Genomic DNA, 25,429 nt, shown 5'->3' on the forward strand with positions numbered 1-25,429 from the left:
TCCCCCATTAAAGATTTTAAAGTAATAATGTCTCAGGAAACAGACCATTAGAATTTGCAGATATATTTTTTGGGGAGCATTATTTTGAATAGATGGGTAATGACCATCTTTTATGAGAGGATTCCAATAATTAGTTCACGTATGTATTTTCTTTACAAAGTAAAAAGCTGGAAATCATGTTAAAGGAGATGTAATCTTTAAATGGGACACTATTAGCTGTCAAAAAATTTATACTGTCCTTGTCAGATATCAGAAAAAGATCTTTTAGACTATCAGATAGAAAGGGACTCTCAAATAGAAATAGACTGCCTACATTTCTGGTCATATAGTCTAAAACTCATTCTAGAATCTGGATGTAAATACATTCCATGATTATCTATATATGAATAACTATTCTGCAACTAAAAAATCTTCTACAACAACAAATATAATGGCTTTATTGAATATTTACTATGTGTCAGGTATAATGTGCTATGAACTTGCATGGCTTATTTCATCTAATTATTATTATTATTTTGTTAAAGATTTATTTATTTAATTCCCGCCCCGGTTGTCTATTTGCTGCGTCTTGTTTCTTTGTCCGCTTCTGTTGTCAGCGGCACGGGAAGTGTTGGCGGCGCCATTCCTGGGCAGGCTGCACTTTCTTTCGCGCTGGGCGGCTCTCCTCATGGGCGCACTCCTTGCACTTGGGGCTTCCCTACACGGGGGACACTCCTGTGTGGCACGGGACTCCTTGCGCGCATCAGCACTGTGCATGGGCCAGCTCCACACGGGTCAAGGAGGCCCGGAGATTGAAACGCGGACCTCCCATGTGGTAGACGGACACCCTAACCACTGGGTCAAGTCCGTTTCCCTCATCTAATTATTATCAGAAGCCTGTGAAGTAGATATTATTATTGCAATTTTTACAGACAAGGGAAGTGAAACACAGAAAGTAAGAATGATAACTTTGTGCATTAAATGTCTGATAAAGCTAGGATTCAAACCCAGACCATCTGACTCTAAGGCCCACACTCTGTGACACTGTTGAGGTTGAATCCCAGTCATGAGCGACGAAATGCAATATTTGCCAGTTACCTATTTATATGCTTTGTCCATATTAAGTTGGTAGTCTTTTTTTTTTATTTTTTTTTTACCTATTATGAGGGAATTTTAAGAATGCCTACTTTTTGCATTTAGATTTATGCAGGTATATTTTCCCTGTCTCTCACTTGTATTTTATCATCTATCTTTTGTTGTATAGACACTCTAAATTTTGATAATTACATTTAGCAAATAACAAATGTTTACATGCAGGAAAAGAATTGTCAGAATGAATATACAAAAGTCAATATTTAACAGTTTTCATTTATGAGTTGTTATTGTTGGTCTTTACCAAGATAGCTTTCCTAATATAAGGTTATGGAGATAATCTTTAAGATTTTGTTTTTCGTATTTAATCTTTAATACAACTGGAAATTAACTGTAATTGGTATGATAGGGATTTACTGATAATTCTGTCAGTGGAATTATGTTTGCATATAGAAAAACAGTTGCTTTAATATCATTTATTACATAGATCTTTTTTTTCAATTTCACCTTTCTCATATACATGCTTGGTTCTATTTCTAAATTCTATCTTCTGTTTCATTAATCTGTTTGTCTACATCTATAACATTATTATACTCTGTCTTTACATTGTTTTAATTATTGTAACTTTGTAGTAACTCTGTTTGCTCAGGCAAAGATTCTTCCTTTAGCTCCACACACATCTTTTTAGTTTGTCAAAACTTTCTCAGCCACTTTGTGAACTTCATACTTCCATTTAAATTTTAAAATCAACTTATCTAGTTTTAGGTAAAAAATATCATCCTGGGATTTTAATTGGCATTGCAAAAAAAGCATTTATAGATTAATTAAAGAAGAATTGGGTGAAATACCTTTTCTGTCATAATAAAGAATAGATCAATTTAAAGGAATCTATTAATATAATATACCATATTCAAGAAAAAGTGTAATTATCTCCATAGAGTGGAAAATTTTTTGAGAAAAAATCGGAATTTGAGATTTTAAAGGACCTATTAGGGAAAAAATGTTGCTCAAATGGTTGAGCTCTTGCTTCCCATGTATGAGGTCCTGGGTTCATCCCTGGTACCTCCTAAAAACAAATAAACAAAAAAAACAACTTTTACTGAGGAGTTAATGTAGCTCAGTGGTTGAGTGCCTGCTAATCATGTATAAGGTCTTGGGTTAAATCCCCGGCACCTTCTTAAAAAAACAAAAAGGACCTATTTATAAAATAAGAGTACAAGGATACTTTCTTAGCATATTTTTAAAAACTTATTCACAGGGAAGCAGATGTGGCTCAAGCAAGCCATATAGGGAGTCCCGGGTTCAGTTCCCAGGGCCCCTGGGTGAAGGCTAACTGGCATATAGCAGTGAGCTAGCAGAGTTGGCCCCTGCAGAGAGCTGGCCCACGTAGAGAGCTGGCAGTACTGGCCCGTGCAGAAAGCTGGCCCAACAAGATGATGCAACGAAAAAGAGACACAGAGGAAAAAGACAATGAGAGACAAAACAAGCCAGGGAGCTGTTGTGGCTCAAGCGATTGAGTGCCTCCCTCCCATGTCCGAAGGTCCCAGGGTCTGTTCCCGGTGCCTCCTAAAGAGAAGATAAGCAGACACAGAAGAATGCAAAGCAAATGGACACAGAGAGCAGACAGTGAGTGCAAGCAGCTAGGGGATTGCAACATAAAAAATAAAACACTCAAAAATATATACAACACATATACTTACAGATATTAAACTCAAAGCCAGTGCCATGCTTCCTGGTGAAACATTCCCATTAAATCAGAAACATGACCAGATTATTCATTTCACCACATTTATTTATGATAATTTCAGAACTTTTATGGGAGGATACAGAAAAGAGAAGAAATAAAAAATAAAAATCAAGTAAGTGCATACAACATTATGTTTAGATGAAACAGTTATGAATATGGGCAGCTAAAGAGAGTTTGATCAAATATAGATTCCCCAAACAGAATACAAAAATTAATAGCATTCCTATATAAAAACCATATTTAATTTCTTTCAAAATTAAATGAAAGAAAGATGCTAAAAGTAAAAATGAAGTCATTAAGGAAAAAAAATGTAACAAGAAAAGTATTTGATACATATGGGAGGATGAAAAAATGTTTAAATATTACTGAGACCTAAAAGAGGATTTGGATAATATATTTTTAAATATCCTTTTTTTGATTTAGGAGTCACCATTATTGAATTGTTATAATTTTCCTTTAAATTAATCTACGCAAAAATAGAAAAATAAGAGCCAAAATTATACAGATTTATTTATTGCAATGATTTTAAACATTTTTCTTAAAATTAGGCTAATCCATTCAAGCTTTTAAATATATTTGAAGTAAAAACATGCATAGTAGGTAAGAAAAGATATGAAAAAATGTCATACCCTAAGTTTTTTTTTTTAAAGATTTATTTATTTTATTTATTTCTCTCCACTTCCCCCCCTCCCCCCAGTTGTCTGTTTTCTGTGTCTATTTGCTGCGTGTTCTTTGTCCACTTCTGTTAATTGTCAGTGGCACGGGAATCTGTGTCTCGTTTTGTTGCGTCATCTTGTTGATGTCAGCTCTCCGTGTGTGTGGCGCTATTCCTGGGCAGGCTGAACTTTCTTTTGCGCTGGGCGGCTCTCCTTACGGGGCGCACTCCTTGGGCGTGGGGCTCCCCTACGCGGGGACACCCCTGCATGGCAGGGCACTCCTTGCGCACATCAGCACTGCACATGGGCCAGCTCCACACCGGTTCAAGGAGGTCCGGGGTTTGAACCGCAGACCTCCCGTGTGGTAGATGGATGCCCTAATCATTGGGCCAAGTCCGCTTTCCTACCGTAAGTTTTTAAGACAAATACTCATTTAATATTTATGTAATTTTAAGAAAAAATGTACAGAAAGTTGCCAACCAGTGTACTATCGAATTGAAACATCATTACCTTTGTGCCCTCACAGTAAACTTAGCTATTTTTAAAAGATTTGTCCCATTAAGTGTTTTTTAAATGTCTTGTGATAACATATATGTGACATAAACTTTCCCATTTTGACCCTTGTAAGTGTTTATTTCAGTGGTATTAATTATATTTACAATGTTGTGCTACCATCACCATTGTCCATTACCAAAACTTTTTCATCAGTGCTCCCAAAAAACTCTATACTTAGTAAGCAGTGGCTCCTCATTCCTTTCTGATCCTGGCCCCTGATGACCTCTGTTCTATTTTCTGTCCCTGAATTTGACTGATCTAGATATTTCTTATTGGTGGAATCATATTGGTACTTTTATGTCTGGCTTAACATATCTTCAGAGTTCATCCATGTAGTATCATGTTTGTTTGAGAATTTCATTGCTTTTTGTGGATGGATAATAGTTTATTGTATGTATATACCACATTTTCATTTTCCATTCCTCTCTTTTTCTTTAAGATTTATTTTATTTATTTCTCCTCACCCCTCATTGTTTGCATATGCTGTGTCTGTTTGTTGTTTGAGCATTTTCCTTTTTTTAAGGAGGCACCAGTAACAGAACCCAGGACCTCCCATGTGGGAGGGAGGCACCTAATCACTGGAGCCACCTCCACTCCCTGCTTCGTTGTCTCTCTTATTATGTTTTCCTCCTTGTGTCTCTTCTTGCATCAGCTCACTGTCTTGTTCGTCTTCTTTAGGAGGCACTGGGAACTGAACTTGAGACCTCCCATGTGGTAGGAGAGAGCTCTGTTGCTTGAGCCACATCTGCTTCCCTCTGTTCCTCTCTTAATGGACACTTGAGTTGTTTCAACCTTTTAGCTATTATAAATAATGCTGCTGAGTGTTATCTATTTGAATCCCGGTTTTCAGTTCTTTTGGATGTATATCTAGAAGTAGAATTGCTGGGCCATTTGATACTTCTATGTCTAACTTTTTGAGGACCAGCTAAACTGTTTTCCACAGCCTCTGCACCATTTTACATGCTCACCAGCAATGCACAAGGGTTCCAATTTCTCCACATCCTGACCAATTTCTCCAATTTCTCCACTTACTATTTTCAGTTTTTTCAATAGCCATTCTAGTGAGTGTGAAGAGGTATCTCATTGTGGTTTTGATTTGCATTACACTGTTGGCTAATGACTAGCATCTTTTTGTGTGTTTTTTGACTACTTGCATATCTCCCTTGGAGAAATGTCTTTTCAAGTCCTTGCTCACTTTTTAATTGTTTTTTTTTTAATTGAATTGTAGGAATTCTTTATGCAGTCTGGATTTTAAACACTTATCAAATGTATTATTTCCAAGTATTTTTTTCCCAATCTGTAGATTGTCTTTTTACTTTAGTGATAATGACCTTTGATTACAAAAGTTTTTGATTTTGATGAAGTCCATTTTTTTCTTCTGGTATTGCTTTTGGTGTCATATCTCAGAATCCTTTGCCAAATGAAGGGTCTTGAAGATTTTGCATTAGGTATTTTCAACAGAAAGAGGAAAGTGCTATGATACCAGCAAGAACTCTGGAGTTGTTAAGGCTTCTTGCCAGACCCAGAACCTTTCTTGGTTCTGTCTGACAGGAGGAATAAAACTTCACAGCACAAACTGTATTCCACTGTATTTCCTACCTACTAATATGGAATTTTTGACATGGTTGCAAAGAGAGTTAACATCTTAGGAAAATTGTGTGTGTGTATGTGCGTGTTTTAAAGCACTGATTCACCATTTTATGTAACCAGAAACTCATCTATATTTACTTCTAAGACTTGTTACTTGTTCTATAGTTTTGTTAAAGGTGCAATCTTTTTTCTTTTTTCTTTTTTTAATGAGGTTTATTTGTATTTACTCAAGGTAGTGGAAGAGATGTTTTCTTTGGTTTTTATTTTTCCTTGTTTTCCCTTATATTCCAAGGAATTATCTTTCCTGATAATATTAAGTGATTCCTGTATAAGCTGGATATATATTTAGTACTCACATCAGCCCTACTAGGTAAATGCCACTTTACATATAAGGAAACTGAGGCTTAAACCTGCTTGTCAAGATTATACAATTAGTTAAAAAAAAAAATTGCCTTTTAAAAATTATTGAGGTTGTATCTTTACAGAAAAATCATGCAGAAAGCACAGAGTTCCCGTATACTCCACACATACCACACACATGGGTGCACACAGTTTTCCTTTATTTTTAACATTGCACTAGTGTGATACTTTAGTTACAATTGATGAAACGTTCTTATAATTATACTATTAATTGTAGTCTGTAGTTTATGTTAGGGTTTGCTATTTGTGTTGTACACTTAAAATTTTTTAAAATTCTGCAGATATATATACAACCTAAAACTTCCCATTTTAATTACTTTCAAATGTACAGTTCAGTGGTGTTAATTACATTTATGGTGTTGTTGCTGCCATCACTACCATACATCATGAAAACTTTTCCATAACACCAAACAGAAACTCTGTACCATTTGAGCATTAACTCCCCATCCCAGCCTTTTTTATAGTTTCTAACTTTTATCAATTTGTGTAATCTAATTATTTCATATATGTGAGATCATAAGATATTTGCCCTTTTGTGCCTGGCTTTTTTCACTCAACGTGATGTCTTCAAGGTTCATCATGTGGTTGCATGTATCAGAAAAAAACTCCATTCCTTTTTACAGCTGAGTAATATTCCATTTATGTATATACCACATGTTGTTTATCCATTCATCTGCTCATGGACAAACTTGGGTTCCTTCCATCTTTTGACAATTTTTTTTTTTTTTAAGATTTATTTATTTCTCTCCCCTTCTCCCCCCACCCCAGTTGTCTGTTCTCTGTGTCTATTTGCTGTGTCTTTGTCCGCTTCTGTTGCTGTGAGCGGCACGGGAATCTGTGTTTCTTTTGTTGTTGTTGTTGCGTCATCTTGTTGTGTCAGTTCTCCGTGTGTGCGGCACCATTCCCGGGCAGGCTGCACTTTCTTTCGCGCTGGGCGGCTCTCCTTATGGGGCGCACTCCTTGCGCGTGGGGCTCCCCTACGTGGGGGATACCCCTGCGTGGCAGGGCACTCCTTGCGTGCAACAGCACTGCGCATGGGCCAGCTTCACACGGGTCAAGGAGGCCCGGGGTTTGAACCGCGGACCTCCCATGTGGTAGACGGATGCCCTAACCACTGGGCCAAGTCCGCCGCCCTCTTTTGACAATTGTGATTCATACTGTTATGACTATCAATGAACAAATATCTATTCAAGTCCCTGCTTTCAGTTCTTTTGGTTATACACTTAGAAGAGGGATTCCTGGGTCATGTGGTAATGCTATACTTAACTTTCTTTTTTTTTTTTTTTTAAGATTTATTTATTTATTTACTTCTCTCCCTTTCCCCCTTCCCCCCCACCTCGTTGTCTGTTCTCTGTGTCTATTTGCTGTGTCTTTGTCCACTTCTGTTGTCAGCGGCATGGGAATCTGTGTTTCTTTTTGTGGCGTCATCTTGTTGTGTCAACTCTCTGTGTGGGTGGTGCCATTCCTGGGCAGGCTAAACTTTGTTTAGTGCTGGGCGGCTCTCCTTACGGGGCGCAGTCCTTGCGCGTTGGGCTCCCCTACGTGGGGGACACCCCTGTGTGGCATGGCACTCCTTGCGTGCATCATCACTGCGTATGGGCCAGCTCCACACGGGTCAAGGAGGCCCCGGGTTTGAACCACGGACCTCCCATGTGGTAGACAGACACCCTAACCACAGGGCCAAGTCTGCCGCCTACTTAACTTTCTGAAGAACCACCAAACTGTTTTCCACAGTGACTGCACCATTTTACATTCCCACCAACAATGAAGGAGTGTTCCTATTTCTCCACTTCCTCTCCAACTTTTTTTTTTTTTTTGGTAAAGATTTATTTTATTTTTATTATTTATTTCTCCCCACCCCCTTGTTGTTTGCACTTGCTGAATCTGTTTGTCATCTTTGTTTCTTTAGGAGTTACCAGGATCCGAACCTGGGACCTCCAGTGTGGGAGAGAGTCACTTAATCACGTGAACCTTCTCTGTTCCCTGCTTTGTTGTGTCTCTCATTGTGTTTTTCTTCGTGAGTCTCTTTTTTTTTTCTTTTTCTTTTTTTTTTTTCTTTTTTTCTTTTTTTTAAAGATTTATTTATTTACTTAATTTCCCCCCCTCCCCTGGTTGTCTGTTCTCGGTGTCTATTTGCTGCGTCTTGTTTCTTTGTCCGCTTCTGTTGTCGTCAGCGGCACGGGAAGTGTGGGCGGCACCATTCCTGGGCAGGCTGCACTTTCTTTCACGCTGGGCGGCTCTCCTCATGGGTGCACTCCTTGCACGTGGGGCTCCCCAACGCAGGGGACACCCTTGCGTGGCACGGCACTCCTTGTGCGCATCAGCACTGCGCATGGGCCAGCTCCACACGGGTCAAGGAGGCCCGGGGTTTGAACCGGGGGCCTCCCATGTGGTAGACGGACGCCCTAACCACTGGGCCAAAGTCTGTTTCCCCGTGAGTCTCTTGTTGCACCAGCTTGTTGCATCATCTTGCCACACCTGCCCATCGCATCAGCTAGCTGTCTTGCATATTTTCTTTAGGAGGCATGGGGAAATCTCCACTCCTTGCTTTGTTGTGTCTCTCATTGTTCTACCAGCTTGCCACACCTGCCTGTCACGCCAGTTCACTTTCTTCTTTAGGAGGCACTGGGAACTGAACCAGTGACCTCCCATGTGGTAGGTGGAAGCTCAGTTGCTTGAGCCACATCTGCTTCTTCAACACTTGTTTTTGTTTCTTGTTTTTTTTTTTTTTTAAATAGTAGCCATCCTAGTGAGTGTGAAAGGGTACCTCATTGTTTTGATTTACATTTCCCTAAGGTTAATGATACTGAGCATCATTTCATGTGTGTTTTGGCCATTTCTATGTCTTCTTTTGAAAAATGTCTATTCAGGTCTTCTTCCCATTTTTAAATTGGGTTGTTTGTCTTTTCATTGTTGTATTGTAGGATTTCTTTATGTATTCTGGCTATTAAACCCTTACCCGATATGAGATTTCCAAGTATTTTCTCCCATTCTGTAGGTTTTCTTTTTACTATTGTGATGAAGTTCTTTGATGCATAGAAGTTTTTAATTTAGATGAGATTCCATTTATCTATTTTTTTCTTTTGTTGCTTGTGCTTTTGATGTTAGATCTTGCCTAACACAAGGTCCTGAAGATGGTTCCCTGTGTTTTCTTCTTAGGAGTTTTATACTTTGGGTTCTTATATTTAGTCTTTGATCTATTCTGAGTTATTTTTGTATATGGTGTGAAGTAGGGGTCCTCCTTCATTCTTTTGCATATGGATATTCAGTTTTCCCAGTACCATTTGTTAAAGAGACTATTGTTTCTCCATTGAGTAGACTTGGCAGCCATGTCAAAAATCAGGTGGGCCCCCTCTCAATCAGAAACAGTGTGGGAGTGTGGAGCTGGCCCATGCGCAGCGCTGATGCGCGCAAGGAGTGCCGTGCCACGCAGGGGTGTCACCCGCGTAGGGAGCCCCGCGCAAGGAGTGCGCCCCGTAAGGAGAGCTGCCCAGTGTGAAAGAAAGTGCAGCCTGCCCAGGAATGGCGCCGCCCACACTTGCCGTGCTGCTGACGACAACAGAAGCAGACAAAGAAACAAGACGCAGCAAATAGACACAGAGAAGAGACAACGGGGGGGGGGGGGGATTAAATAAATAAATAAATCTTTTTTAAAAAAAAAGGAACAGTGTGGGCATCACCATCCCAAAACCCTCAAGATTGAGGAGAGAACAAACATAAGGGGGGAATGCAACCATGGGCAGAAGTAGACATTATTATTCTAACAATGGAAGAACTTTTACCATTGATATAAAGTCAGTGGCCACCAGAGGTTTTGAGGGGAGGGAGGGGGAAGAATAGGTATAACATGGGCATTTTTGGGACATTGGAATTGCCCTGCATGATATTACAGTGACAGATACAGGCCATTATACATTTTATCAAAATCTATAAAACTGTGTGGTACAAAATGTAAACTATAAACCATAGTTAGCAGCCGTGCCTCAGTATGTGTTCATCAATTGTAACAAATGTACCAAACTTACGAAAAATGTTGTTAATGGGGGAAAGTGTGGGAGGGTGAGAGAATGGGGTATATGGGAATCCCTTGTATTTTTAATGTGTAACATTTATGTAATTTAAAGCATATTTAAAAATTTTTTTTAAGATTTTTAAAAAATCATTTGTCCATAGATATGAGGGTCACAATTAATAAATTTTTGAAGCAAAGATTTCAATCTATGAAGCCTTACTTGACTTCAGAGCCTGTTAACCAGCAATTATATCTAAACCCTCCTTGATTTGAGAGGTTAGTTCCTTGACATTTTTATCAATCAGGTATGTATTAGGTATCTTTTCAGACTTTGCTCTTTTGTGAGTTAGTTTGTTGACACAATAATGCTGCTTAATGCCTTAAAAATTGTTGTTATAGATCAGTAGGCATTTATTCTCATGTTCAACGGTCTACAGGTTGACTCTGAATGGCTGTGCTTTAGATTGTAGATCAATTGGACTTGACCAAGCCCCATTTTATTGGATGGAGAAGTGTACTACTCCCACAAAGGGAAGGGAGAGGGGTAAATGTTTAATGAACAGTAATCTGATTTAACAAGGTAACCTTTTGCTATGAAATTATTTTTTAATGAGATTCAAAAGTAATTAAACACCTGGAGAAAGGAAACCTTGCTGATTATCTTGACATTGGAGTTTTAGCCAAAAAACCATGAGCCAATAAATTCCCAGTGTTTAAGCCAAAAAAACCCTAAGAACAACTTGTTATAAAATAGCTTCATCACTTTAAAATAATAGCTTTTTTGAGATATAATTCAAGTACTATACAACTAATTCAATTAAAGTGTACAAGTCAGTCATTTTCAGTATATTTAGAGTTGTGCAACCATTGTATCATCACAGTTAATTTTTGAACATTTTCAGCGCTCCTGAAAAAGCCTTGTCCCATTAGCCATCATCACACCTCAATTTCCCCCAATCCCTCCACCCCCAGTGTAGACAACCACCAATTTACTGTCTATCTCTATGGGTTTGCTTATTCTAGACATTTCTTATTGAAAAAATCACAGTATTTGGTCCTTTGTGACTACCTTATTCACATAGCATAATGTTTTCAAGGTTCATCCATGTTGTAGCATGTAGTGCTTAATTTCTTTTTGCTTCTGAATGATACTCCATTGTATAGATATACCATATTTTATTTATCATACATCAGTTCATGGACATTTGGTTGTTTCCTGTTTTTATGGAAATATATGTTTTCATTTTCTTAGGTATATACCTAGATGAATGGAATTGCAGGGCTATATGGTATCTGTACTTTTAACATTTTTTAAAAAAAGATTTATTTTATTTATTTCTCCCCTCGCCCCACCTTGTTGTATGTGCTCACTGTCTGCTCTCTGTGTCTGTTCATTGTGTGCTCATCTTCTTTTTAGGAGGTACCAGGAACTGAACCTGGGACCTCACATGTGGGAGGGAGGTGCCCAATGGCTTGAATCACCTCCGCTCCCATACTTTTAACATTTTAAGAATCTGCCAGACTGTTTTCCAAAGTAGGTACACCACTTTACCTTCCCATTAGCAGTGTGTGTGGGTTGCAGTTTTTCCACATTCTCACCTTTTTTTTAAATTATGGCCATCCTACTAGGTGTGAAGTATTGTCCCATTGTGGTTATGATTTAACTTTCCCTGATGATTAATGATGTTGAGCATGTTTTCATGTGTTTATTGGCCATTTCCAAACCTTCTTTGAAGAAATGTCTATATTCAGATGTTTTGCCCTTTTTTTAAATTGGCTTTTTATCATTGAGTTGTAAGAATTCTTTATATTTCATAAATAAAGTCTCTTACCAGATACATGACTTGGAAATATTTTCTCCCATTCTGTGGATTGTCTTTTCACTTTCTTAATGTTGTCCTTTGAAGCACAATAGTTTTTAATATTTAGGACGTCCAGTTAATCTATTTTTGTTTTTGTTGTTTGTGCTTTTCGTGTCATATCTAAATCATTGCCTAATCCAAGGTCATGATTTACACTTGTGTTTTTTTCTAAGACAGAGTCTTATCTCTTGCATTTAGGACTTTGATCCATTTTGAGTTAATTCGTATATAGCATGAGATAGATGTCCATATTTCATATTTCAATTTTTTGTATGTTGATTATTTTCCCCAGTCTTGGCACCCTTGTCAGAACTCTATTGTGAGGACTCTCAGAAGTATTGACGTACATCAATTTGATGTTTGCAGGTATATGTGTCCTTACCCTTCATTTCAACCTGTAAGCCCTCAAACTTTGAGCTCTATCTGCTCCCCAATGAGAGTTGGTTTTTTCGTTTGTTTGTTTTGTTTCTAGGAGGCACTGGGGAGCAAACCCGGGACCTTGTACATGGAAAGCAGGCACTCAACCACTTGAGCTATATCCACTCCCCTATATATCCCTTCTGATCATACTGTATAATCTTTTTTAATATTTTGCTGGATTAGGTTATTATTTTGTTGAAATTTTTGCCTCTATATTAATAAAATATATTGGTGTGTAGTTTTCTTTTTGTGTGATATCTTTGTCTGATTATGATATCAGCCTGATTCTGGTCTCACATATTGAGTTGGGAAAGTTTCCTTTTGCTTCTCTTTTTGGAAGAGTTTGTGAAGAGTTCGGATTAATCCTTCTGTAATTCTTTGGTAGCATTCACCTGTAAAGCCATCTGATCCCGAGGTTTCTTTGTGGGTAATTTTCGATAACTAATTCAGTATTTTCACTTGTTGTAGTTCTACTCAGATTCACTGTTTCTTCTTGCTTCTGCTTCATTAGTTTATGTGTTTCTAGAATTTTTCCGTTTATTTTATCTAATTCATTAGCATGCAGTTGTTCATTGTATTCCCTTAAAATGTCTTTTATTTTTGTAAGCTTAGTAATATTGTCCTCTCTTTCATTCCTGATTTTAGCAACTTGAATCTTTTCTCACTCTCTGTCCTTTTCTTTTTCCGTTAGTCTAGTTAAAGGTTTAGCAGTTTTCTATCTTTTCTGAAAACCAACTTTCCAGTCTAGTTGATTTCCTCTGTTGTTCTATTCTATTTCATTTATTTCTGCTCTAATCTTTATTTCCTTCCTCCTGGCTACTTTGCATTTAGTTGCTCTTTTTTCTGTGTCTTTTGGTGTAAGATTAGTTTATTGATTTAAGATTGTCTTACATTAAAATATATTCTTTATGAAACTATGGGATTTTATAAATGAAATTTTTAATGAGATGCTGCAAATTTATAAATGAAATTTTTAATGAGATGCTGCATCATCTGGAGGGAAATTTATAGCTGTAAGTGTCCTGCTTTAGTGGCTTCCCACAAGTTTTGGTATGTTGTAACTTCATGATTTCAAAGTATTTTCTAATTTCCCCTGTGATTTCTTGTTTGACCCACTGATTATTTGGGAGTGCCATTTAATTCCTTCATATTTGTAAATTTCCCATATTTCTTTCTGTCACTAGTTTCTTATTTTTCTTCATTGTGATCAGAGAACACACGCTGGGCAGCTCTCCTAATGGGGCGTACTCCTTGCACGTGGGGCTCCCCTACACGGGGGACACCCCTGCGTGGCAGGGCACTCCTTGCGCGCATCAGCACTGTGCATGGGCCAGCTCCACACGGGTCAAGGAGGCCCGGGGTTTGAACCCTGGACCGGGTCCCATGTGGTAGGTGGATGCCCTATCCGGTGGGCCAAGTCCTCTTCCCAAATTCACGAACAGTCTTAACATGATCTGACCACAGAATCCCAGAACCTGCGTGGCACGGCACTCCTTGCATGCATCAGCACTGCACATGGGCCAGCTCCACACAGGTCAAGGAGGCCCGGGTTTTTGTTTTTTTTTTTAAAAATTATTTATTTATTTCTCTCCCCTCCCCCCCCCCCCCAACCCAGTTGTCTGTTCTCTGTGTCTCTTTGCTGTGTCTTCTTTGTCCACTTCTGTTGTTGTCAGCTGCACAGGAATTATGTCACTTCTCCATGTGGGCAGCACCATTCCTGGGCAGGCTGCACTTTCTTTCATGCTGGGCGGCTCTCCTTACGGGGCGCACTCCCTGCACATGGAGCTCCCCTACGCAGGGGACACCTCTGCGTGGCGCGGCACTCCTTGCGTGCATCAGCACTGCGCATCGGCCAGCTTCGCACGGGTCAAGGAGGCCCAGGGTTTGAACCGCGGACCTCCCATGTGATAGACGGATGCACTAACCACTGGGCCAAGTCTGCCACCAGAGGCCCAGGGTTTGAACCATGGACCTCCCATGTGGTAGGCAGACACCCTATCCATTGGGCCAAGTCTGCTTCCCTCCATTCCTTTTGAAGGGCTGAATAATATTCCATTCCATGTATATAACACATATTGTTTATCCAATCATTTACTGATGGACATTTGGGTTGCTTCCACCTTTTGGTGATTGTGAATAATGCTGCTTTGAACATTGGTGTTTAAGTATCTGTTTGAGTCCTGCTTTCAATTCCTTTGGTTATGTACTTAAAAGTAGAATTGCTGGATCATGTGGTAGTTTTTTGTTTTAACTTTTTGAGGAGTTGTCTAACTGTATTCCACAAAAACTGCACCATTTTATATTCCCACCAGCATGGTATTAAGGTTCCTATTTCTACACATCCTTACCGGCACTTAATATTTTCCATTTTTTAAATAATAGCCATTCCAGTGGGTGTGAGGTGGTATCTCATTGTGGGTTTTTTTGTCATTGTTGTTTTGGCTCTCATTATATTTTTCTTCTTGTGTCTTTTTTTTTTTTTTTAAGATTTATTTTATTTATTTAATTCCTCCCCCCTACCCCGGTTGTCTGTTCTCTGTGTCTATTTGCTGCTTCTTGTTTCTTTGTCTGCGTCTGTTGTTGTCAGCGGCACGGGAAGTGTGGGCGGCGCCATTCCTGGGCAGGCTGCACTTTCTTTCACGCTGGGTGGCTCTCCTTACAGGGTGCACTCCTTGTGCGTGGGGATCCCCTATGCGGGGGACACCCCTGCGTGGCAGGGCACTCCTTGCGCGTATCAGCAGTGCGCATGGGCCAGCTCCACAGGGGTCAAGGAGGCCCGGGGTTTGAACCACGGACCTCCCATGTGGTAGACGGATGCCCTAACCACCGGGCCAAGTCCGTTTCCCTCTTCTTGTGTCTTTTGTTGCATCAGTTTGTCACACTTGCCCATTGTGCCAGCTTCTAATCTTCTTTAGGAGGCACTGGGAACCGAACCAGGGACCTCCCATGTGGTATGTGGGATCTCAGTCACTTGAGGCACATCTGCTTCCCTCTCATTTTTAAGATTTATTTTATTTATTTCTCTCCCCTTCCCCCCAGCCCCCCCGCCCCCCCAGCCGTTGTCTGCTCTCTGTGTCCGTTTCCTGTGTGTTCTTTGGCGGCCGCTTGCATTATCTGGCGACACTGGGAAACTGTGTCTCTTTTTTGTTGCTCATCTTGCTGCATCAGCTCTCCATGTGTGCGGCACCACTTCTGGGCGGGCTGTGCTTTTTTCTTTTCATGCGGGGCAGCTCTTCTTGTGGGGCGCACACCTTGCATGTGAGTCACTCCTATGGGGGGCACCCCTGCGTGGCAAAGCACTCCTTGCGCACAGCAGCACTGCGTGTGGGCCAGCTTACCACATGGGTCAGGAGGCCCTGGGGATCGAACCTCGGACCCTCCATATGGTAGACGGACATTCTATCTGTTGAGCCACATCTGCTTCCCTCTCATTGTGGTTTTGATTTACATTTCCCTGATGGCTAATGATATTGCACATCTTTTCATGTGCTTTATCATTGTTTCTGATCTGAAGTCAGCAGTTTAGCTTTTTTTTTCTTATGGCTTTCAGCATTTTTACTGTGATATTCTAGGTCTGGAATCTTTGCATTTGGCTTGCTTGGAATTCGTTGAACTTCTTAGGTGTGTATGTAGATTAATGTTTTTCAGCAAATTCTGAAAGTTTTCAGCCTTTCTTTCTTTCTTTCTTTCTTTCTTTCTTTCTTTCTTTCTTTCTTTCTTTCTTTCTTTCTTTCTTTCTTTCTTTCTTTCTTTCTTTTCTTTTCTTTCTTTTCTTTCTTTTCTTTCTTTTCTTTTTCTTTCTTCTTTTTTTTTTTTTTTTTTTTTTTTGAGGTACCAGGGATTGAACCTGGACCCTTACATGGGAAACAGGCACTCGACCACTTGAGCCATTATTTCTTTAGATGTTTTTTCTGTGCCTTTTTCTCTTTTCTTTTTCGTATTCACATCATACATACGTGGGTGTGCTTAATGGTGGTCCCATATTTCTCTGATGCTATGTTCATATTCATTCTTTTTTCTCTTTATTCTTTAGATTATATAATCTCTATCAGTGTATCTTCAAGTTTGCTGATTCTTTCCCATTGAAATTCATTATTGAACCTTTCTAATGCACTTTGCATTTTGGTTATTATACTTCTCAATTCCAGAATTGCCATTTGGCTGTGTGTTGTTTTGTTTTGTTTTTGCTTTTGTTTTTTACAACTTCTTTCTCTATTGATATTCTCTATTTGATGAGATGTTGCCTCCTACCGTATTTCCTTCTTTAATCATGTTTTCCTTTAGTTCTTTGAACATATAGTGGTTACTTTGAAGTCTTTGTGGGTTAAATCTGATATCTGGACTCTCTTAGAGACAGTTTCTGTTCCCTGCTTTACCCCTGTGTATTGGTCTCATTTTTGTTTACTTTGCCTGTCTTGTAGTATTTTGTTGAAAAGTGGACATTTTAGGTAGTACATTGTTGCGACTTTGAATATTAATTCCCTTCCTCTTCTTTGGCTTCCTTTTGTTGGTTTTCTAATTTATTTGTTTAGCAACTTGTCTAGACTATTTTAGTAAAATGTCTTTCTATTGCAGTGTGAAGCTTTTTTGTCACTCCTCAGATGGTGCAACCATGGGCATGCTCTCAGTCACTCTGGAATGACAGTGGTTTTAGTGGGGCTCCTTGTACCTTTCCTTGATCTCTCTTTAAGCTGTCTGCCTCTGAGACTCCACAAATTGCTGGCTGATTGTGCTGCTGTTTTCAACAGTGCCCTGAGTATAAATTGCTCCTCAGTCTGATCCAATTAAATTCAGGCAGGAGTAATTCCTGAAGCCATTCTTTGAGGTTTGTTCTGACCCCAGCAGGGCTCTCCTTAGCTGTCTCTTTTCTTGGTTTTCCCTGGTGTATTAGGTGACCTATGCTTTACCTTGTTTTTAATTAAAAGAAGCTACTAATCTCTACTTGTTTGCTTACCACCTGTAGCAGTTTGATTGAGTTATGATTCCAGAAATAGATAGTGGATTATGCTTGTAAACTGGTCCGTACCCCTTGGTGGGTGGGGACTCACAGAGAAAAGGCATGGCAAAGGACAGAGTTGAAGCTTTTTGATGCTGGGGATTTTGATGTTGGAGTTTTGATTTGGAGGTTGATGCTGTAGTCTTGAGCTGGAGCCCCGGGAAGTAAGCACACAGAAGAAAGAGAAGCAAGCCTGGGAAGAGAGGACCTGAGCCAGGAGAAGAACACAGAGGAATAGAGACAGCTCCTTAGACATGGCAGAAACCCTGGGGAGAGAGACAGAGCTATTCTGTCTCTACAGCTGACCTTGTGGGTAAAACAGGACCTGAGCCAGGAGAGAAGCAAGACCTGGGAAGAGAGGAATCCAGGAAGCCCGAACCCTGGTAGATGTTAGCAGCCATCTTGCTCCAACACGTGGAAATAGACTTTGGTGAGGGAAGTAATTTAGGCTTTATGGCCTGGTATCTAAGCTTCTACCCCAAATGAATACCCTTTATAAAAGCCAACAGATTTCTGGTATTTTGCATTAGGACCACTTTGGCTGACTAATACACCACTCAAATCCCCTTTCTTTCTGAGTGTGTCCTTACACTTGAATTTCCCCAGATTCTGTTTCAAATATAGTCATTTTCTTTGTGAAGTGCTTTGGAGTTCTTGTTCTTATGGACTGCCTCTCCTGGGCAAAATCTCTTGAGATGGGGAAGCAGATGTGGCTCAACAGTTGGGCAGCCACCTACCACATGAGAAATTCCAGATTTGGGTCCCAGTGCCTCCTAAAGATGTGCTACACTCACTGCAATGATCTACATGCCACTCTGCTGTAACAAGCAGATGTTTAAACGAACAGATGCCACAAGCTAGCAGGTACTACAGCCCACGGAGAGTGGATGTGGCTCAGGCCTTTGGGCACTTGCCTCCCATGTGGGAGGTCCTGTGTTCAGTTCCCAGTGCCTCCTGGAGAAGGCGGGCAAATAATGAGTAGACAGACCAGAGAACCCTTGGGGTGATGATGATGGGGATAAAAAAAAATTTCTCTGGGATGCTTCTTAAGGTGCTGGGTAGAGGCAGTAGCCTGTGATCTTGGCTTGCCTACTTGGGTGTGGAAACTCTGCTCTGATGGGATGAAGGTGATCTTGTCCTCAGAATTCTTGCCATTCTGTGCTTGGAGTAGAACCTTCTTCACCCTATGAGTGAGGATATGGAAGAGGAAAGGAGTGCAGATCTCTCAACAATGAATTTACCACAAATTTAACCTCTTCAGCTTGGAGTTGGAGGGAGTAAGAATGTTTGCTCTCTGCACCTCCCAATGAGAAACCATAACCCTTGATTGGTTGGTAACTGCTGGGAGAGGGGACCTTGTCTTGGCCACACCCACTGAGAGTGGAGTTTCTATCAAGCTGAGCTAGAATGTGGGAAGGTAATGAATGAGTGGATTGTAACTATAATGCCACAGACCTTGCTTCTTATGGAGTTATAGTAGATTTTCTTGAATAAACATTTCTTCATTGGTTGTATACCCCTAGGATAGTTTCCAAGACTTTAAATGTTGTTGTTTTTTTTTTAATAGCTTTCACCAGTAAGGCTAGTTTCACCGGGGAGCAGATCTGTGGAGTACCTCATGCTGCCATTCCAGAAGTGGAACTCCTCTCATAACTTTACATGTCCATTTTATTTTATTTTATTTTATTTTATTTTTTTTTTAAAGATTTATTATTTATTTATTTAATTCCCCTCCCCTCCCCCGGTTGTCTGGTTTCTGTGTCTTTTTGCTGCGTCTTGTTTTTCTTTTTGTCCGCTTCTGTTGTCGTCAGCGGCACGGGAAGTGTGGGCGGCGCCATTCCTGGGCAGGCTGCTCCCTCCTTCGCGCTGGGCGGCTCTCCTTATGGGTGCACTCCTTGCGCGTGGGGCTCCCCTACGCGGGGGACACCCCTGCGTGGCAGGGCACTCCTTGCGTGCATCAGCACTGCGCATGGGCCAGCTCCACACGGGTCAAGGAGGCCCGGGGCTTGAACCGCAGACCTCCCATGTGGTAGACGGACGCCCTAACCACTGGGCCAAAGTCCGTTTCCTACATGTCCATTTTAAATCACAAGTTTGGATAATTGTATTTTATTGTTTTAGGCTTGACAATTGTTGTCTAATTTGTTAGAATTATTAATATATCAGATTTTAGAAATGACTTATGTTTATGTATACTTTATAGTTCTTTTTTTACTATTAATTTATTTCTGATTTACCAAGCCCTACCATGTTTTTGCTTTAAAGTTATTTTAATAATTACCTTACTCTTCACCTAAAATCTTAAACAGTAGCTTTAATGAGTTTATTTAACTAGTTTAGTTAATCCAGTATCCTGAGGAATATCAGGAGGCTTGGGTAGAAATAGCAAAAAGTTTTTATGTCAGCTTTTGTTCCTACAGTGATTAGTGAAACAATTGCACCACGGGTCAGTTTTCCACATCTGGTTTTATCTTCAGTTTCCTCTTCACTGCTTTGTTTATACTTCTTTTTGTGCTTCCCTAAGTCAGCATGACATAACACATCATTGGCTTTTGTTTTTTTTTATCCTCATGTGTGACAGGTGGTTTCCCATCATTAGTAATTTCACATGCTTCTATTTTATTTTATTTTTAAAGACTTATTTTGTTTATTTCTCTCCCCTTCCCACCCTGTGGTCTGCTTTCTGTGTCCATTTGCTGTGAGTTCTGTATCCACTTGCATTCTTGTCAGGCGGCACTGGAAATCTGTGTTTCTTTGTGTTGCGTATCTTGCTGTGTCTGCTCTCTGTGTGTACAGCACCACTCCTGGGCGGGCTGTGCTTTTTTTGCATGGGGCGGCATGGCACGGCACTCCTTGCGTGCGGCAGCACTGCATGTGGGCCAGCTCACCACACAGGTCAGGAGGCCCTGGGTATCAAACCCTGGGCCTCCTTTATGGTAGGCGGACCCTCTATCAGTTGAACCACATTCACTTCCCTTCACATACTTTTAACCTCAGCAAGAAAGGGGGTTTCAGTTGTAGGAGTTCCCATGTCCAGGTGTCTGTCTTAAGTCGGGATGGTTGTGTGATTCTGAGACTTTTCCTACTGTCTGGGAGGAAGTAAAGAATGGTGGTTAAGAATATGGTATTAAAGTCAGGGGATGATGGATTATTCTATGTTCTTGGCTACATTACATAAAAGAATTTAAGAGCATGCCAGTTTAGCTAGGCCATAGCTTATTGAGAAATGGGAGAGGATATCAGGGATTATGCACCTAGACCTGTAGATGTGGGCTCCTCTAGGCAGAGAGTGTTTGGGACTTGTGGGGCTACCTTTGGTAAGCTATTATTTACTCCTCCCTTTCCTTGGGGGAGGGGCCCCAGCTGTTTCCTGTTCTGATTGGTTACACCCCTCTACTAAGAGGGCCCGTGGGGCCAATGGTGAGGCCCCTTGAGAGTATTCAGGGCTTCCCCTTGACCCCGGACTGGATCTTGTTCAAATCTTTTCTCAGATGGGATCTTGTGGAGGGGTCTCACGGGGTCTTTTCAGCTTTGTTCTTGGTGGCAGTCTTTCCCTCAGGGAGTTTCTAAGCAAGGTTTCATGACCACATATTTTGGGGCCATGTTTTTCTGCCAGGTCTTAGACTTGCCTTCCCTTTTCCTAAACTAACCAACCTCAGTATCTGCAGCCAAACTACCTGAACTGGAATCTCAGCTCTGCACATAGTAGATTTGTGACCATGGGAGAGTTACTCTCCACCTGTTTCCTCACCTTAAAAATGGATAGTAACAGTAGTTACTTCATAGCCTTATTGGGAGAATTTTAAAAATTAGTATAGCTAAAGGAATTATGACACTGCTTAATGAGTACTCAACATCCATGAGTACTCAGTGGATGATAATGATGATTATATTTTTTATAGTAATGGTCCCAACATTGATAGAGATAGTTTTTGAGGAATATTGTGATTCAGCTCTTGGTGATTTCCATTTGATATCTCATTTGTACTATTTATTGAATAAACTCATTGAAGTGTGAAATATTTGGATCCGTTTCTTTCAACTAGTGCCTTTGCAGATGAAGATTTTACCTTGGTGATTTTACTCATCCAACTGTGAAATATTTGGATCTCTTTCTTTCCTAGTGCCTTTGCGGATGAAGATTTTACCTTATCTTCTTATTTGGGCATTGAAGAATTTAAATGTGGAGGCCCCTCTCTATTAGAGGCAGAGTGTCCATCACCATCCCCAAATCCTCAGGACTGGGGAATGAACAATGGACTAAAGGAGACTTACTGTTATTCTCACAGTCGAAGTACTTGTATCATTGATAGAAAGACAGTGGCTACCAGAGGCTCTGAAGGGAGGGAGAGGGAAAAATAGGTATAATATGGGGACATTTTTGGGACATTGGAATTGTCCTGCGTGATGTTGCAATGACAGATACAGACCATTATATATTTTGTCATAAAATTAAATTTAAAAATTGCATGGGACAGAGCATAAACTATAATGTAAACTATAACCCATGGTTAGTGGCAGTGTGTTCATCAGTTGTAAAAAATGTACCATACTAATGAAGGATGTTATTAATGTGAGAAAGTGTGGGAGTGGTAGGGAGTGGAGTATATGGGAATCCCCTATATTTTTTATGTAATATTTATGTATTCTAAAGTTTCTTTTAAATAAATAAATTAAAAATATGGAGGAAGAGTTAGATATCTGCAACTAAGTCACATTATTTTCCAGAAATTTGTAATTACTTTTTTGATACGTTATTTGGCTTTCATTACACATCTCTTATGGTTTTAATTCTAATCTTCTAATTGTGTATAAAGTAAACAAAAACTTGAATCTATTTCTTTGATACTTAACTTTAGTTCTGTCCTTGACCCTATACTCATCATGAATGTTCTCTACTACAACCACTTACATACTTTGGCCATGGACTCATCTCCTTATTTTAGATTGATGGGTAACAAAATTTCATTTCCTTTCTCCTTACTTCTAAGTGCATAGTGGACGTTTCCATTTGGAAGTTCCAATAGGAATTTCGTATTTTGCATGTTCAGACTTCCACACCTCTCTTCCCTTCTCCTGCTTTCTTTCTCCTTTATCCCTACTCTCTACCATGATCCTTTTCCCACTAGACCACACAACCGCCACCAGGTTATGAGCTTGTGGGTCGTGTCTATCTATCACAGCCCAGTACAAGTCAGTGACCACCATCACAGCCTTCTGAATTACAGACGCTGAATTCGGCAGTTCACTCACCCAATAAATGACATACTTTTACAGAATATTTTTACTACAATTTATCTCCCCCCGCCCCCAGTATAATACAAAATTAGTTAAATAGGAAGACCTACTATATTGTTTTCAATACCTCTAACCCCTGACATTAGCTTAACTAGTCCTTATATATTTTGACCTCATTGCCACATTTTGGTAACTTCAAATTAATTAGGATTTTATTTTTACAGGCAACAGTAACATTTAAGGATGTGGCTGTGGACCTCACCCAGGAGGAGTGGCAGCAAATGAAACCTGCTCAGAGGAACTTGTACCGGGATGTGATGCTGGAGAACTACAGCAACCTAGTCACAGTGGGTAAGAGTAGCTTTGCCATTTAACACAGAATTCCTTTCCATTTTGGAAATGTATGAAATCTTTTACTGGTTAGATCAGTGTGGCCTTCTGTTTTTTTCAGGACTGTGTGTGTTCTAGTCTCCAAGGTAAAGGCTTATTACTTTGTGTCATTGTGCTTCCTTGAATGTTCCTGCCGAAGTCAGTGCCTTAATGTCAGGTCCTCAATGCCTCAGGACCCAGCCCAAGGTCTGGGTTGGGTTTTTTTTGTTTTGTTTTTTGTTTTTGTCTCCAGCATTGATATACCTGACCTTTGCCATTTCCCATATTAGGTTGTCAAGTCAGCAAACCAGATGTGATCTTCAAGTTGGAGCAGGAAGAGGAGCCCTGGGTGGTAGAGGAAGAAATGTTTAGGAGGCACAATCCAGGTAAATAAGTGAAAACCAGGCATCTCTGAATGAGAAAGAACATGACAGTTGTTCAACGAGGGATTGATTTAGAGGCCCTAGTGTTCTAGAGTGAAAAATGGTATGAATGCCTTGGATTACTGGTGACATTTCCATGTACTGTTCTTTCTATATTGGGGCTATCTCTTTTTTCAAATTGTAGACGGCAGTAGCCCCACTTACCTGATTTCAGTTTGCCAACTTTCCCTAATTCATTTACAACCTTTCTTTTAGGATTATTGTCCCTCTTTGTGTTCCTTAGGTTTTCTCTCTCTTTTATTTTCTGATACGATTCGGTATTTCATGGGCATGTATTACTTTAAAACACATGTTTGTTGGTTTGACACTTGATACTTAGATTCCCTTTAACTTCTTTTTTCCATTTGAAAAAATTAGAGCCATGTTATGTAATGATAGTCATACTTCTCATTGTGTTTCACAGCCCCCTCAATCTCGTGCAGTTATAAAAGTTTCTGGCTGGAAATTGGTCCCACATTCCTGATTACTCCCACTTTTCAGTCCTTTAATTTTTGAAAATTATATATACTTGATTAAAAAATACAAATAGTGTAAAGGATACATCAAAAAGTAGGCCTCCCTTGTATCCTTGACGTCCAATCCCTTTCTTTCCCGAAATGTATATACTTCTTTTTTCAGTGTAATCCTGGGATAGCCTTAATTGTTTATTTTACCATATGAACTCAACTATTTCAAGAGAAAAACCTGTTGGAATTTTTCTTGGGTTTGTTTTTAGATACATGAATTAACTTTCAAAGATTTGACATCCTTTTTAGTTTGAGGCTTTCTGTCCAAGAACATGCTCTTTGTTCAGATCTATATACTTTTGTGTTCTTCGGAAATTCTTTCAAGTTTTCCCTTGTAGCTTCTGTACATTTCTTGTTAAGTTTTTACCTAAGTATAAGACAAGAGTAAGAAATCAGTACTATAAGAATTGGAAAGAAAGCTATAAAATTATTTTCATTTATATATAAAATTGTAACCCCAGAAAACATAAGCTAATCAACTGGGAAAGTGCTATAAACATGAGAGAATCCAGTGAGGTAGGAGGACATCAAATTAACAAAATCGTTATCTTTCATATATATTTCAACAACCAGATAAAAGATATGATAGAAGGGAAACCACATTTATAGTAGTAACAATAAAGATAAATGACTATTTATGGGGACATGACAGTGTACAAAACAAAGTCCCTGTCCTCATGGAACTAGAGTCCCTGAGGTTTTGCATGTAAGAAAATATCTTTTTTTTTTTTCATCCGATACTTTTTTTTGGTTAACCTTTACATTTGATTTTTAATTATTGAGTCATACTTTCTTACCCAGAGGACTTTGTAGACAGCTTCTGTGAACATTCATGTACAAGTCTCTGTATGGACATACATTTCTTTTTCTCTTGGATGGATACTTAGTAATGGAATGGCTGGATCATAAGGTAGTTGTATGTTTAACTTCTTAAGAAACTGCCACACTATCTTCCAAAGTGGTTGTACCATTTGTTACCATTCCCCCAAGAACTTTAGACAATTTTTCTACTGTCACCCAACTTTGAAGGTTACTTGGAGAATTCTGAAGCCTGAATGTTGCTCTTCATAGATGACTTTGCTTATTTGCCTGGATGCCCATAGGTTTCTTTTTCTTTAAAGCTTCAGAAATTTATGAGACTATGTTTTAATATTAATCAGTCATTATCAGTTTTCCTTTCACCATGGATTCATGTTTTTTGCTTCTGGTAGCATGACTGTTAAGACTGATGCTGGTTTCTTTTTCAATTATCATTTCTTATCTTTGATTGAGAGTATTTCCTCCTCCTCTTTACATACTGCTTTATACAAGAACCATGGCTGCTTGCATACCCTCGTTCAACCCTGTCTTCTCTACTGTTTGGTGGGGCCAGTTGAGGTCCATCATGTTTCTACCACCATTCACAAATCTGGAACCCATTGTTGCAAAACAGGACTAATTGTCTGCAATTGAGGCATGCCTTCTGTTTTGGAAAACACTGTTCTATATGGCTTTTGCCTCAGATGGAAGCAGCAGTCACTGTTTAGGTTTTCTTTCCTACTTGG

At 39.7% G+C, this 25,429-nt stretch overlaps 1 protein-coding gene across 11 annotated transcripts in view; it reads left to right on the forward strand.

Moving 5' to 3' along the window:
* The window catches only part of ZNF568 (zinc finger protein 568), a 115,017-nt gene that overhangs the window by 6,009 nt on the left and 83,579 nt on the right, over positions 1-25,429 (forward strand). For all 11 annotated transcript variants that reach the window (XM_071209548.1, XM_058279295.2, XM_058279297.2 and 8 more), the window contains 2 exons: positions 22,792-22,918; positions 23,227-23,322. In XM_071209548.1, coding sequence (XP_071065649.1) covers positions 22,849-22,918; positions 23,227-23,322 — 166 coding nt within the window. In that variant the 5' untranslated portion in view covers positions 22,792-22,848. The remainder of the gene's footprint in view (positions 1-22,791; positions 22,919-23,226; positions 23,323-25,429) is intronic.

The sequence above is a fragment of the Dasypus novemcinctus genome, chromosome 18, assembly GCF_030445035.2.
Source record: "Dasypus novemcinctus isolate mDasNov1 chromosome 18, mDasNov1.1.hap2, whole genome shotgun sequence".
NCBI lineage: Eukaryota > Metazoa > Chordata > Mammalia > Cingulata > Dasypodidae > Dasypus > Dasypus novemcinctus.